The 15,401-nt window shown below is 46.2% G+C and overlaps 1 protein-coding gene across 3 annotated transcripts in view; it reads right to left on the bottom strand.

Annotated features, from left to right (window-relative positions):
* The window catches only part of sun1b (Sad1 and UNC84 domain containing 1b), an 85,625-nt gene extending 70,434 nt beyond the window's left edge, over window positions 1-15,191 (bottom strand). Inside the window, exon 1 of one of the 3 annotated variants that reach the window (XM_086001152.1) lies at window positions 14,998-15,191. In XM_086001152.1, coding sequence (XP_085857278.1) covers window positions 14,998-15,158 — 161 coding nt within the window. In that variant the 5' untranslated portion in view covers window positions 15,159-15,191. Of the gene's footprint in view, window positions 1-2,932; window positions 3,070-14,600; window positions 14,842-14,997 lie in introns of those variants that run through there. The other 2 variants (XM_086001161.1, XM_086001165.1) reach the window with 2 other exon arrangements.
* Window positions 15,192-15,401: the final 210 nt, after the last annotated feature.

Below are 15,401 nucleotides of genomic sequence, written 5' to 3'. Positions count from 1 at the left end.
CTGAGGAGTTGCGAATGGCACTGAACACTGTGCAGTCATCAGTGAACATCCCCCCTTCTGACCTTATGATGAAGGGAAGGTCATTGATGAAGCAGCTGAAGATGGTTGGGCCGAGGGCACTGCCCTGAGGAACTCCTGCAGCAATGTCCTGGGGCTGTGATGATTGACCTTCAACCACCACAACCATCTTCCTTTGTGCTAGGTATGACTCCAGCCAGTGGAGAGTTTTCCTTCCGATTCCCATTGACTTCAGTTTTACAAGGGCTCCTTGATGCCACACTCGGTCAAATGCTGCCTCAATGTCAAGGGCAGTCAATCTCACCTCACCTCTGGAATTCAGCTCTTTTGTCCATGTTTGGACCAAGGCTGTAATGAGGTCGGGAGCAGAGTGGTCCTGGCGGAACACAAACGGAGTATCGGTGAGCAGGTTATTGGTGAGCAAGTGCCGCTTGATAGCACTGTCGATGACACCTTCCATCACTTTACTGATGATTGAGAGTAGACTGATGGGGCGGTAATTGGCCGGATTGCATTTGTCCTGCTTTTTGTGGACAGGACGTACCTGGGCAGTTTTCCACGTTGTCGGATAGATGCCAGTGTTGTATCTGTACTGGAACAGCTTGGCTAGAGGCGCGGCTAGTTCTGGAGCACAAGTCTTCAGCACGATAGCCGGGATGTTGTTGGGGCCCACAGCCTTTGCTGTATCCAGTGTGCTCAGCCGTTTCTTGATATTGCGTGGAGTGAATCGAATTAGCTGAAGACTGGCTTCTGTGATGGTGGGGATCTCAGGAGGAGGCCAGTATGGATCATCCACTCGGCACTTCTGGCTGAAGATGGTTGCAAATGCTTCAGCCTTGTCTTTTGTACTCACGTGCTGGGCTCCGCCATGCTCTCATTTGATTTACAAACAATATGAAGTGTCAAATTCTTAGCTGAAATCTGCGCTGAGAATGTAGGCCTGCCAAAAGTATTCCTTGATGCAGTGAAGAGATGTGCCTCAGTGTAAGCTGTTTATTTATTCAACTGGGCAAGAGAAACTGACAGACTCATAACAACACAGAGCTAATTAGCATTATATTAAAATTCCTCCAGGTTTCAAGGATGATTCACCATTATGCAAGAGTCACATATTTCAGACTATCGCTCCAGTTTCTCGAAGCTCCTATTTTAATGTAGTCTGAATTTTGTTCAGTGATCCGTGTTTTGATTTGTGCGGCATTTTTCTCGCATCCTACGATCATTGCCTAACTGAAAGCATGTACAAGTAATTTTTCCCAGAGCCCTCATCAATGTTTTTCCTCAACAAACGACAAGGAGTTGCACAAGAGCTGACTAACGCTGCTCTAGCCTTGAAGAAATGGCTGGCCTCCACTTCATGGCAATAGTAACTCCCTTTGCAGGGAACCACAGACACAAAGCAGCGTCACCATTCTGAGGTACAACACTGCAACACGTGTCTATTTTTAAACATTTTATTCTCTGCATAGCATCAGCAGAGCCCCAGAAATTACACCATTAAAAAAAAATCAGTGCTCTGGAAACTAGAAGGGAACAGACAACTGCTGCCCTCTCTCCGACGCTGGGTTTGTTACGGAACGGGAGCAGATGCCTCCTGGCCCCTTGCAGTGACGAGACTTCACTCCAGATCCCACACATCCAGCCAGCCCCGTGCCACACAAAACTCTCCATTTCAATCTGATTTCACCAAGCAGAAACTACAGGACTGAATTTCTGACATTGTTCTCAGCACACAACTGTCACTGGCCTATCTGTCTCAGGCAAACAATCAGGTTTCTGTGATTCCACCATTATATTTGAATCTGTCACCGAGAGATCTGACCAATATCATTTTAATAATTACGTATTCAGAAATGTAACCGCTCTTGCTCTTTCAGCCAACGGATCCTGATCAATTTAGTTTGATTTTCATCCTCCACTCAGATCAGTGCTTTACCAGTTTGCTGCTTATGGAAAGCCATGAACTCTTAATGCTGAAATAATTATACACCAGACCCTTCCAGGGGATGGTTTGAAAGTTTTCTGCCAATATGAACTTTCAGTGGCTATTGCACCCCTCAATACCTGCAGAGCATGTGAAGTAAGATGGAATTCAACCAAGATGCTGACAACTGCACACATTATAAATCAAATACCAACTGAGGTGATGGATACTTTAATTTTTACTCCAGTCAAATAGAATGTGTGCACTAAAATGAAATTCCCAGCCACAATCTAGGTTCCTTTTTGGCAAGCATACGGTCTTTGATTGTAGTACTGTAAAACTAGACCCACGAATGAGCAGTAGCCAAAACAGAACATGACCTGCCTGCCAGGCACAACCGAAAACTTCCAACTGCAACAGATGTCAGTGTCTACTCGAGACAGCTCATAGATCGTCTCTTGCTTTCAAACAAACGTTTAGTTGATACGATTACTCTATTCACCAACACTAAACAGTTGATGGTATTTTAATTAGTCTCATCTTACTGCAAAACAATTCAGCTGCACGTTCTAACTTCTGTTCCCTTCTGGGGAAGGAGGGGGCGGGGAGAAGGAAGCACAAAGGGAAAGTGTTAAATAAACTACAAAAATCCTGTCAAACTCAAATTTACCAATGCAACAACACTTTTTCAAGGAAGTTCATTGCCAAGCATACTATTTTTACCAAAAGTATTGCCAGTAGTCAATATCTCCCCCAAAAAAGAGAGCTTTTCTTTGATCGGTGAGTTTTAAAAGGAATATAATCAGACGTTTAAAGAATCCATTGAACAAACCAGCTGCCGGCCAGTATATCATATTTACAACAGCAGCCTCCACATGACCAGGTAAAAATAAAGCACACAGTCAGAACTCTCCCACCAATCCACACAAGGGTTCATAGTTTAAAGTAATGGAAATCAGCAACATTTTATGAACGGTTGAATATACTTACAGACTGGCTTTAGAAGGAATTTCAGGATTAGTTCTCAAGTCTACACAAAGAGGCCTAACTGCAATTCACAGGTCCTTCAGCTACTAAATTTTATGCTCTCCCATGTTAATGATTAGATTCCGAGGCGGGGACTGTATGCCTCTCCAGCCCTGGAGCAGTTCAAACTATTTTTCTAGCTACAGCAAGAATGATTCAGATTCTTTCCCATTGTTAACAAACCCCGAGAGTGGCAACTCCCATGGAAAACAGTTTTGGCTTCTGAAAGGCTTGCCTTTTGTTGTGTTTATCCCAGAAATAATCTTAGGAATTTTTTTTATTTTTTTTATTTTTAAAAAAGCAACATTAATGCAATGCAAGTAGAAAATTAAAAATGACATTAATCACAAGTGTTGCTGGCATTCAGGTTAAATCACTTTGTTGCAAACAAGCCAACTGTTTCGATTCATACAATACAGGAGACTTTGGTTTATCCAGAGGTTGTATGTCCAGAAACCTCAATCTACCGGCAGAAATCAGGAGCCGTTTTGTTAGGTTTTTTTTCCTTCTCGTGGCTTTTTTTCCCCCCAACGGTCAGGCTCTGGAAAGTCTCTCTGAAGCTGTTGCTAAGCTACAGAGACGCTTCCAAGGTACGGGCCGACTGTTTGAAGCTGTTGCTAAGCAACAGTGTTTGTCAGATACGGAGATGAAAACCTCCATATGCTTCAACATTAACGCTGGTATGTCCGGCAGTTTTGATAGATCGGCAACAGCTAGGTCCCGTCGGTGCCAGATATAACAAAGTTTCCTGTAGCAAAATACTGCGGATGCTGGAAATCTGAAACAACAGAAAATGCTGGAAATACTCAGCAGGCCAAGCAGCATCCGTGGAGAGAGAAACAGAGTTAACGTTTCAGGTCTGGGACCCTTCATCAGAACTGGAAAAACTTGGAGATGTAACAGATATTAAGCAGGTGCAGAGATTGGGGGGGGGGGGGGGGGGGTGCCTAGGAGGGGAGGAAGGAATTGAAAGAACATATTGTGCTTATGTAAGAAGCAGGAAAGATAAAATGTTGCAAATGGGAATGGCAAAAATCATACAGCATGAAAAATGGGGGCAGGGATAATTATCTGAAATTGTTGAACTCTATGTTGACTCCGGAAGGCTGTAAAGTGCCCAATCGAAAGATGAGGTGCTGTTCCTCGAGCTTACGTTGAGCTTCATTGGAACAAAGTAATAGACCGAGGACAGAGAGAGATCAGAGTGGGAGTGGAGGGGAGAATTAAAGTGACAGGCGACCGGAAGCTCAGGGTCACCCTTACGGACTGAACGGAGGTGTTCCGCAAAGCGGTCGCCCAATCTGCGTTTGGTCTCCCCAATGTAGAGGACACCACATTGTGAGCAGCGAATACAGTATACTAAATTGCAAGTACAAGTAAATCGTTATTTCACCTGGAAGGGGTGTTTGGGGCCCTGGACAGTGGGAAGGGAGGAGGTAAAAGGGCATGTGTTGCATCTCCTGCGCTTGCACGGGAAGGTGCCAGGCGAAGGGCTGTTAGGGGTGATTGAGCAGTGGATCAGGGTTTCGCGGAGGGAGAGGTCCCTTCGGAATGCTGAAATGGGAGGTGAGGGGAAGATGTGTTTGGTGGTGGGATCACGCTGGAGGTGGCGGAAATGGCGGAGGATGATCTGTTGAATGTGGAGGCTGGTGGGGTGAAAGGCGAGGACAAGGGGAACCCTATCGTGGTTCTGGGAGGGAGGGGAAGGGGTGAGAGCAAAAGTGCGGGAAATGGAACGGACATGGTCACGGGCCGTGTCAACCACGGTAGAGGGGAATCCTCGGTTGAGGAAAAAGGAAGACATGTCAGGAGCACTGGTATGGAAGGTGGCATCGTCAGAACAGACGCGGCGGAGACGGAGAAACTGGGAGAATGGAATAGAGTCCTTACAGGAAGCGGGGTGGGAGGAAGTGTAGTCCAAGTAGCTGTGGGAGTCAGTGGGCTTGTAGTGGATGTTTGTCGAAAGCCGATATCCAGAAATGGAGATGGAGAAGTCAAGGAAGCGAAGGGAAGATTCGGAGATGGACCATGTGAAGGTGAGGGAAGGGTGGAAATTGGAAGTAAAGTGAATGAACTAATCTAGTTCAGGGCGAAAGCAGGAAACGGCACCGATACAGTCATCGATTTACTGGAAAAAGAGGTGAGGGAGGGGACTCGAGTAGGACTAGAACAAAGAATGTTCCACATATCCCATGAACAGGCAGGCACAGCTAGGGCCCATGCAGGTTCCCATAGCAACACCTTTAATTTGGAGGAAGTGAGTGGAGTCAGAGGAGAAGTTGTTTAATGTGAGAACAAGTTCAGCCAGGCGGAGGAGGGTGGTGGCGGATGGGGACCGGTTGGGCCTCTATTCACAGAAGAAACGGAGCGCCAACAGGCCATCCTGCTGGGGGATGGAAGTGTAGAGGGACTGGACGTCCATAGTGAAAAGGAAACGGTTGGGGCCAGGAAACTGTTAAAGTGACGGAGGGCGTCGGAAGAGTTGCGAATGTAGGTGGGAAGAGACTGGGCAAGGGGAGAAAAGATAGAGTCGAGATAGGAAGAGAAGTTCGGTGGGGCAAGAACAGGCTGAAACGATGGGTCTACCAGGGCAGTCCTGTTTGTGGATCTTGGGAAGGAGGTAGAAGCGGGCTGTGCGGGGTTGGGGGACTATGAGGTTGGCAGCCATGAAGGGAAGATCTCCAGAGGAGATGAGGTCAGTGACAGTCTTGGAAATAATGGTTTGATGTTTGCTAGTGGGGTCATGGTCCAGGCGGAGTTAGGAGGAGGTGTCGGAGAGTTAGTGTTCAGCTTCCGCACGGTAGAGGCCGGAAGCTGTTCACCAAACAACAACAGCACCACCCTTATCAGCAGGTTTAATGATAATGTTAGGATTGGATCGGAGAGAACGGAGTGCTGCAAGTTCAGAGGGAGGTAGGTTGGAGTGAGAGGGGGGGAGCAGAGAAATTGAGACGGCCGATGTCACGTCGGCAGTTAGCAATGAAAAGATCTAGAGAGGGTAAGAGGCTAGAGGGAGGTTTCCAAGTAGAACGAGAATTTAGAAGGCGGGAGAAAGGGTCAGCTGTGCGGGGGGAGGTGGGGGAGACTCCTGGCCAAAGAAGTGGGCACGGAGACGAAGGCGACGGAAAAAGAGCTCAGCATCATGCTGAGATCGAAATTCACCGAGATGGGGGCGTAAGGGGCTGCAACTCCGGCCTTTGCTGAGGACTGATCGTTCGGGGTCGGAGAGGAGAAGGTCAGAGGGGATAGTGAAAACACGGCAGGGAGTGAGATTGGAAGAAGTGATGGGATCAGAGGAAAGTGACGGGGAAGGTGGTTCCGGAGGGGCGTTGGTGTCCAAGAACACCTCCGTTCAGTCCGTAAGCGTGACCCTGAGCTTCCGGTCGCCTGTCACTTTAATTCTCCGCTTCACTCCCACTCTGATCTTTGTTCCAATGAAGCTCAACATAAGCTCGAGGAACAGCACCTCATCTTTCGATTAGGCACTTTACAGCCTTCAACATCGAGTTTAACAATTTCAGATAATAATCCCTGCCCCCATTTTTCATGCTGTATGATTTTGCCATTCCCATTTGCAACATTTTATCTTCCCCGCACCGCTCCCCCCCCCGTATCTGCACCTGCTTAATATCGGTTACATCTCCAGCTTTTTCCAGTTCTGATGAAGGGTCCCAGACCTGAAACGTTAACTCTGTTTCTCTCTCCACGGATGCTGCTTTGATTCATGTTTGCTATTTCCAATCAGTTATCATTTGACCCTCTATCTAAACTGCACTGTCTCGAGGATTGTCTGTTTACACGGCACATGCAACCAAAGCAACTTGGGTTACACACTATCAACTGCTGTTTATTCACCTCACTACACTGCTTCAATTGGGAAAATCAGACAAACTCGTACCTCGATAACGCCACCAGGGCTGGTAAAAGCTGGAGTCTCACCAATAGAACTCCTTTAAAAAAAAATAAAATCAAACTCAAATGAGGGGAATGTTTAAAAACTGTTCAGGGTGTCTGTATAAACGTAAGCAGAATTTTTCTTTTAATGTTTTGGACACTCCTGCCGGCACTCTCAAAACATTAAAAATTTACATGGGGAGGAGCAGAACTCTCACCCAGAGCTGTCACAACGGCAAAAACATTATTCACAGTCTTAAACAACCCACAGCTCAACAGCAGGCCTGCCCAGCCGTGACCCATTCGGCGGTGTATAGGAAGGGTAGAACACCCAAATCATTAACCTGGCTTTTCTCTTTCCAGATGCTTACGGCCCTGCTGTGGATTTCTAGCACTGTTTTTGTTTCAGATTTCCAGCATTTCTAGTTTCCTCCCCCTTTTTTATTTGTACTCCCTGCAATTAACCATCTCAGACCACTTCCTTATTGACTCGAACATTGTGAGGGAGCAACATTAACACAATTACCAGGCAAGCACTCATTGGATTGTTGTTACAAATCAGATCAGCACTTGCCATCGAGACAAAAATGACCAAACATCACAGCAAAGAACAAAACATAAACGGCATTAACAGCAACAATAATTTTTAACCAATTTTGAAAACTTGAATTTATATAGCACCTTTAACATAGTAAAATGTCTCAGTGCTTCACAGAAGCATTATCAGACAATATCTGACACCGAGCCACATAAGGAGATATCAAGACAGGTGACCAAATGCTTGGTCAAAAAGATAGGTCTTAAAGAGCTTCTTAAAAGGAGGAGAGAGAGAGATGGAGCGTGGCAGAGAGGTTTAGGTGAGGGAATTCCAGAGTTTGGGGCTGAGGCAGCTGAAAGCACAGCCTCCAATATTGGGGCAATTAAAATCGGGGATGCACAAGAGGCCAGAATTGGAGGAGTGCAGAGATCTTGGAGGGTTGTAGGGCAAGAGGAGGTTAGAGAGATAGGGAGAGGCGAGGCCATGAAGAGATTTGAAAACAAGGATGAGAATTTTTAAATTGAGGTGTTACCGGACCGGGAGCCAATGTAGGTCAGCGAGCACATGGGTGTCATAGAGTCATACAGCACAGGAGGCCATTCGGTCCATCGAGTCCATGCCAGCTCTCTGTAGAGCAATCCAGTCAGTTCCATTCCCCAACTCTATCCCCGTAGACCTGCAAATTTATTTCCCTCAAGTGCCTATCGCGTCTCCCCTTGAAAACATGTAGTGTCTCCGCTTCCACCACTTCTGTCGGCAGCGAGTTCCAGGTCATCACCACTCACTGCGTAAAAAAGTTTTTCCTCACATCCCCCCTGTATCTCTTGCCCAAAACATTAACTGTGTCCCCTAGTCCTTGTACCATCAACTAGTGGGAACAGCCTTTCCCTGTCTAGTCTATCCAAACCCGTCATAATCTTGTACACCTCTATCAAATCACCCCTCAACCTCCTTTGCTCTAATGAAAACAAATCCAGCTTCTCCAACCTGTCCTTGTAGCCAAGATCCCCCAATCCCCAGAACTATTCTGGTAAATCGCCTCTGCCCCCTCTCAAGGGCCTTCACATCCTTCCTAAAGTATGGTGATCAGAACTGGATGCAATACTCCAGTTGTGGCCTAACCAGTGCTTTATAAAGGTTCAGCATAACTTCTCTATTTTGTACTCAATACCTCTATTTATGAAACCCAAGATCCCATATGCTTTGCTAACCACTCTCAATATGTCCCGCCACCTTCAGGAACCTATGCACATTAACTCCCAGGTCCCTCTGTCCCTGCACACTCTTTAAAACTGTGATGGGTGAATGGGATTTGGTGCTAGTTAGGATACGGGCAGCAGAGTTTTGGATGAGCTCCAGTTTATAAAGGGTGCAAGAGGAGAAGCCGGGCAGGAGAGCATTGGAATAGTTGAACTAGAGGTGACAGAAGCATGGATGAGGGTTTCAGCTGCAGATAAGCTGAGGCACGGGTGGAGACAGATCCTGATGTTGTGATGTTTCTCTGGCCTCTTTGCCCCACTTCAGCCACCTAAGTCCCACACTCTGGAATTTCCTCCCTAAATCCCCCTCCTCCTTAAAGCCAACCTCTGACCAAGTTTTTGGTTATCGCTCCTAACATCTCTTCGAGTGTCATTTTTTTGGATGGCATCTTTGAAAGGAACTTTTTTTCTGCCTTAAAACATATGCTAACCGAGCCTGGTCAGTGCTAGATATTCCATTTCCCACATTAGTTATCTTTATTATGTCAGTAAGCTGTCTAGCTTGGGGTCTAAGAATTGGCTCAGGCTGCTCCAAAATTATTTCTTGAAAGACACTAACAGCTGGCAGAGGGTACGGGGAGATGTTCCTCCCATCAGTCTTGGCTGGAATCAAACTCTGGCTTGGAATCATAAGAAATGCTTGCTAAACCACTATGATATCCAGACTGGTATGGATTGCAAGTTTAACAAAAAGTAATCTGAAATATCAATGGGTGTACAATACATGGAAGGCTTAAGCTGACTCAATGACTTACAGGACTGTACTTTAAGCATTAGGAATGGCTTTGGTTGGTTTTGATAACTCTCCACTGGCTACAACACATGATGTTTTGACTGCACAATAATCACAGGGAAATTCATTTACAATATATCAACATGCTACCCATACACATTATACTATCCTCCAGTCACTATACACTGCATAATTCACTAAAACTAATTTCTTTTCACTTTATATATCTCAACCATTCATTCTCGCAGTGCACCAAAACAATGAGGATTATTCTATTAGTTTATCGCCAAGCAACGGTAACAGAACATGCAAGGTTATAATCTTAATTTCGGCCGGCTTCCCATAAAGAGATTGGTTTCTGTTGTGTATGTACCTTTAAGAGAGAACTGTTTCACAGCTCCTGTATACTGTAGTACCGGCAGTGACCACACCTGTACTTCAGTCTTGAGACTACTCTACTCTAGTAAACACCTGTTGATTGTTAAGTTACAGCCTCCGTGTAGTTCTTGGGGAAACATCCTATTTAAAGAATCACGGATCTAACAGTTTCGGGGCTGCATCAAAGAGCATTGGCTGTGCAAACATTTTCCCCATTGTTTCAGAGTAGCTTTATGTAGGTCATTCCGAAGAATATTCACAAATTTGAAACATTTTTAGATAGTGGCTACGACCTTGCTCCTGAACAGTGGGTGCATAAAAAAGAGCTTCCAGTCCACAGCCAATCGCTGTCAACCCTCAAGAAGGAACCACAATAGCAGTGGCCTTCTCAGTGCAGATTTAGATATTTATCAATAGTATCGTTAGGGGGATAGATAGAGTTCTTTGCAGCCGAGAGCGAGAGTCCCGAAGGCTGTGTTGCCTGCCCGGTGCCAGGGTTAAGGACATCTCCTCTGGACTGGAGAGAAACTTGGAGTGGGAGGGGGAGGATCCCGTTGTCGTGGTCCATGTTGGTACCAACGACATAGATAGGACAAGGAAGGAAGTTCTGCTGAGGGAGTTTGAGCAGCTAGGGGCCAAATTAAAAAGCAGAACCACAAGGGTAATAATCTCTGGATTATTACCTGAGCCACGAGCGAATTTGGCTAGGACAAATAAAATTAGAGTGTTAAATGCGTGGCTCAAAGACTGGTGTGGGAGAAATGGGTTTTGCTTCCTGGGACACTGGCACCAGTACTGGGGCAGGAGGGAGCTGTTCCGTTGGGACGGGCTTCACTTGGCCAGTGCTGGGACTAGAGTCCTGGCGGATCATATAACTAGGGCTGTAGAGAGGGCTTTAAACTAACTAGTGGGGGGGAGGTTCCTAAAGAGCAAATAATAAAAATGACAACAGAGAAGGTCATAGACTTAGGTAGCAGTGGGGAAATTAAAAACCAGAGCGTGTCAGGAAGGGGCAGAAGGTATGGAGTAAAAGGTAAAGTAATAAAAAGGGCAAAAGCAGGAACTAAGTGTCACAAAACATCTTTGAAAGTTCTCTATCTGAATGCACGTAGCATTCGTAACAAAATAGACGAGTTAATGGCACAAATACGCAGCACGGTGGCATAGTGGTTAGCACTGTTGCCTCACAGCGCCAGAGACCCGGGTTCGAATCTGGCCTCGGGCGACTGTCTGTGTGGAGTTTGCACATTCTCCCCGTGTTTGCGTGGGTTTTCTCCGGGTGCTCCGGTTTCCTCCCACAGTCCAAAGATGGGCAGGTTAGGTTGATTGGCTATGATAAATTGACCCTTAGTGTTAGGGGGATTAAACACGTGGGGTTACAAGGATAGGGTGGGATATGTGGTGTAGGGGTTACGGGGATCGGGTGGAATATGTGTCGGTGCAGGCTCGATGGGCCGAAATGGCCTCTATCTGCACTGTGGGGTTTCTGTGATTTCTGTGAAATAACTACATATGGGTATGATCTTGTGGCCATTACAGAAACATGGCTGCAGGGTGACAATGCCTGGGAATTAAACATACCAGGTTATTTAACGATCAGGAAGGACAGGCAGGAAGGAAGGGGAGGTGGGGTGGCCATGTTAATAAAGGAAGGAATCACTGTCATACAGAGAAATGATATGGGGTCAAAAGATCAGGATAATGAAACAGTTTGGGTGGAGGTAAGGAATAATAAGGGGAAGAAAACACTAGTGGGCGTAGTCTATAGGCCTCCGAACAGTGGCAACTCTGTTGGATGGAGTATCAATCAGGAAATAGTTGAGGCTTGTAATAAGGGAACATCTATAATTATGGGGGATTTTAACTATCATATTAATTGGACAAATCAAATTGGGCAGGGCTGCCTTGAGGATGAGTTCATTGAGTGTATTAGGGATGGGTTGCTTGAGCAGTATGTAACTGAACCGACCAGGGGGCAAGCAACCTTAGATCTGGTCCTGTGTAACGAGACAGGATTAATTAAAAATGTCCTAGTAAAGGATCCCCTTGGAATGAGTGACCATAACATGGTTGAATTCCATATTCAATTAGAGGGTGAGAAGGTTGGATCTCAAACAAGCGTGCTAAGCTTGAATAAAGGAGACTATGAAGGTATGAGAGCGGAATTGAGTAGAGTGGATTGGGAAAATAGATTAAAGGGTAAGACGATGCATGATCAGTGGTGTACATTTAAGGAGTTATTTTACAACTTCCAAAAAAAATATATTCCACTGAGAAGAAAAGGGTGTAAAAGACAGCCATCCGTGGCTAAGTAAAGAAATTAAGGATAGCATTCGACTAAAAACAAGGGCATATAAGGTAGCCAAATCTAGTGGGAGGATAGAGGATTGGGAAAACTTTAAAAGACAGCAAAAAATAACAAAAAGATTGATTAAGAAAGGGAAGATAGATTATGAAAGTAAATTAGCAAAAAATATAAAAACAGATAGTAAGAGTTTTTATAGTTATATAAAAAGAAAAAGGGTGGCTAAAGTAAATGTTGGTCCCTTAGAGGATGAGACCGGGAAATTAATGGTGGGAAATATGGAGATGGCAAAAACACTGAATGAATATTTTATATCAGTCTTTACAGTAGAAGACACTAAGAATATCCCAACACTGGACAAACAGGGGGCTAAAGAGGGGGAGGAGCTAAACACGATCAAAATCACTAAGGAAGTGGTACTCGGTAAAATAATGGGACTCAAGGCGGATAAATCACCTGGACCTGATGGCTTACATCCTAGGGTCTTGAGGGAAGTGGCGGTAGGGATTGTGGATGCATTGGTAATAATTTTCCAAAACTCCCTGGACTCGGCAAAGGTCCCGGCAGACTGGAAAACTGCTAATGTAACACCCTTATTTAAAAAGGGCAGTAGACAGAAGGCTGGAAACTATAGACCGGTTAGCCTAACATCTGTGGTAGGTAAAATTTTGGAGTCCATTATTAAGGAGACAGTAACAGGACATTTGGATAATCATAATTTAATAGGACAAAGTCAGCATGCTTTTATGAAGGGGAAGTCATGTTTGACAAATTTGCTGGAGTTCTTTGAGGAAGTAACATATAGGGTGGATAAAGGGGAACCAGTGGACGTAGTGTATTTAGACTTCCAAAAGGCATTTGACAAGGTGCCACACAGAAGATTATTGCTTAAGATAAAAAATCACGGGATTGGGGGTAATTTTCTGGCATGGATAGAGGATTGGCTATCTAACAGAAGGCAGAGAGTTGGGATAAATGGTTCATTATCAGACTGGCAATCAGTAACTAGTGGTGTTGCGCAGGGGTCAGTGCTGGGTCCCCAACTCTTTACAATCTATATTAACGATTTGGAGGAGGGGACCGAGTGTAACATATCAAAGTTTGCAGATGATACTAAGATGGGAGGGAAAATAGTGAGTGAGGAGGACATAAAAAACCTGCAAGGGTACATAGATAGGCTAAGTAAGTGGGCAGAGATTTGGCAGATGGAATACAATACTGGAAAGTGTGAGGTTATGCACTTTGGCAGGAAAAATCGTAGAGCAAGTTATTATCTTAATGGCAAGAAACTGGAAAGTACTGAAGTACAAAGGGATCTGGGGGTCCTGGTGCACGAAACTCAAAAGGTTAGTATGCAGGTGCAGCAAGTGGTTAAGAAGGCCAATGGAATGTTGGCTTTCATTGCTAGGGGGATAGAATATAAAAATAGGGAGGTATTGCTTCAGTTGTACAAGGTATTGGTGAGACCGCACCTGGAATACTGCGTACAGTTTTGGCGTCCATACTTAAGAAAGGACATACTTGCTCTCGAGTCAGTACAAAGAAGGTTCACTCGGTTAATCCCGGGGATGGACATATGAGGAGAGGTTGAGTAGATTGGGACTCTACTCATTGGAGTTCAGAAGAATGAGAGGCGATCTTATTGAAACATATAAGATTGTGAAGGGGTTGGATCGGGTGGATGCGGGGAAGATGTTCCCGATGATGGGTGAAACTAGAACTAGGGGGCATAGTCTTAGAATAAGGGGCTGCTCTTTCAAAACTTAGATTAGGAGGAACTACTTCACTCAGAGGGTGGTAGGTCCATGGAATATGCTGCCCCAAAAAGCTGTAGAAGCTACATCATTACATAAATTTAAAACAGAAATAGACAGTTTCCTAGAAGTAAAGGGAATTAAGGGTTACGGGGAGCGGGCAGGAATTTGGACATGAGTCTAGGTTCGGATCGGTCATGGCCCTGTGGGTAGCGGAGCGGGCCCAGGGGCCGTGTAGCCTGATCCTGCTCCTATTTCGTGTGTCTAATTCTGTTAGATTCAGGAGATGGTTCTGTGATAGTGGATTGGCGGTTAGGATCAGATCAGCCATGATCTTATTGAATGGCGGAGCAGGCTCGAGGGGCCGATTGGCCTACTCCTGCTCCTATTTCTTATGTTATGTTCTTATGTAACATGCCCTCAAAAAAGCCTCGGCACCGCCGGGCACCCCCAGCTAGTTTTATATAAACACAAGACTTTCTTTACTTGTCTCGCAAAGTCGTCGTTTTGGAAATACTGATGGGCCACTATAAGTTTCTATAGACAGTAGCTGGCAGTGCCCAGCCCAGCTACCAAGCATTCTTTCATTGACGGCTGCAGAAAGGCAAGGTTGGAAAGAAAGATATAACTAAAAGGCAAAGTAAATATTTAGAATAATGAATGAATGAGCAGGATTTAAAATGGAGAAATACTTAGAGTAACATTTTAAAACAAGGCACAATTGGGCATGGGCCGCGAATCATTGGATTGGGCGGTTTTACACCTACTAACCTGAACCTGGTGAACACGGATTTACAGAACCGGGACCGCGGTCACACCGCGGCTCCCGGGCGGCCCAGACCGACTCGGCCTCTCCCTCCCCCCGCGACAGGCCGGCGGTGGCGAGGCTCCGGCATTGGACCCCGCTCCGAGGTGAGCCCGGGGGAAAGAGTCAGGCCCGGGGCCCCGGAGTCGCCCGGGGGTGGGGTTGGAGGGGCCCGGCCCGGGGGGGAACCGTCCACTGACCGTTAGGGCCGCTCCCGGGAGCGGGTGAGTGACCGAACCCCCGCTCGCCCCGCCACAGCACCTGTGGTGAGGTGTGATAATGACGTGATGCGGGCGGGCGGTCTCTCTCCTCCCCTGTGATGATGATGATGATGATGGTGTGGAGCCCGCTCTCCCCCAGTACCTGTGGTAATGATGGTGTGGAGCCCGCTCTCCCCCAGTACCTGTGGTGTGGTCTTTCTCTCTCTCCGGACTCTGCTCGGCCAGCCCGGACACCCCGTTTGAAAAGTTCCCGCGCGAACCCCTGACGTCACCGGGGCGGAGTTGCCCGGGAGCTTGCAACATCTGCAAACAGCAAGGGGAAAGCGGTTTCTGCAACTCCCCGCAGCAACATCTGCAAACTAGAAGAAAAGAAGCGTAATCAGCACCACAACTGTTATCTGCTACCACCACGGTAGCTGCAGTATGTATTAACTGCAGGATGCACTGCAGCAACGCCCATCCTGATTTGGACATATATTGCTGATCCTTTATGGTTGCTGGGCCAAAATTCCCTACCTAACATCCTGGGCGCACCATCGCCAGATA

This window comes from Somniosus microcephalus, chromosome 11 (assembly GCF_052327205.1).
Source record: "Somniosus microcephalus isolate GS21.2 chromosome 11, FLI_Smic_1.0, whole genome shotgun sequence".
NCBI lineage: Eukaryota > Metazoa > Chordata > Chondrichthyes > Squaliformes > Somniosidae > Somniosus > Somniosus microcephalus.
This window is presented reverse-complemented; position numbering and strand designations above follow the sequence as displayed.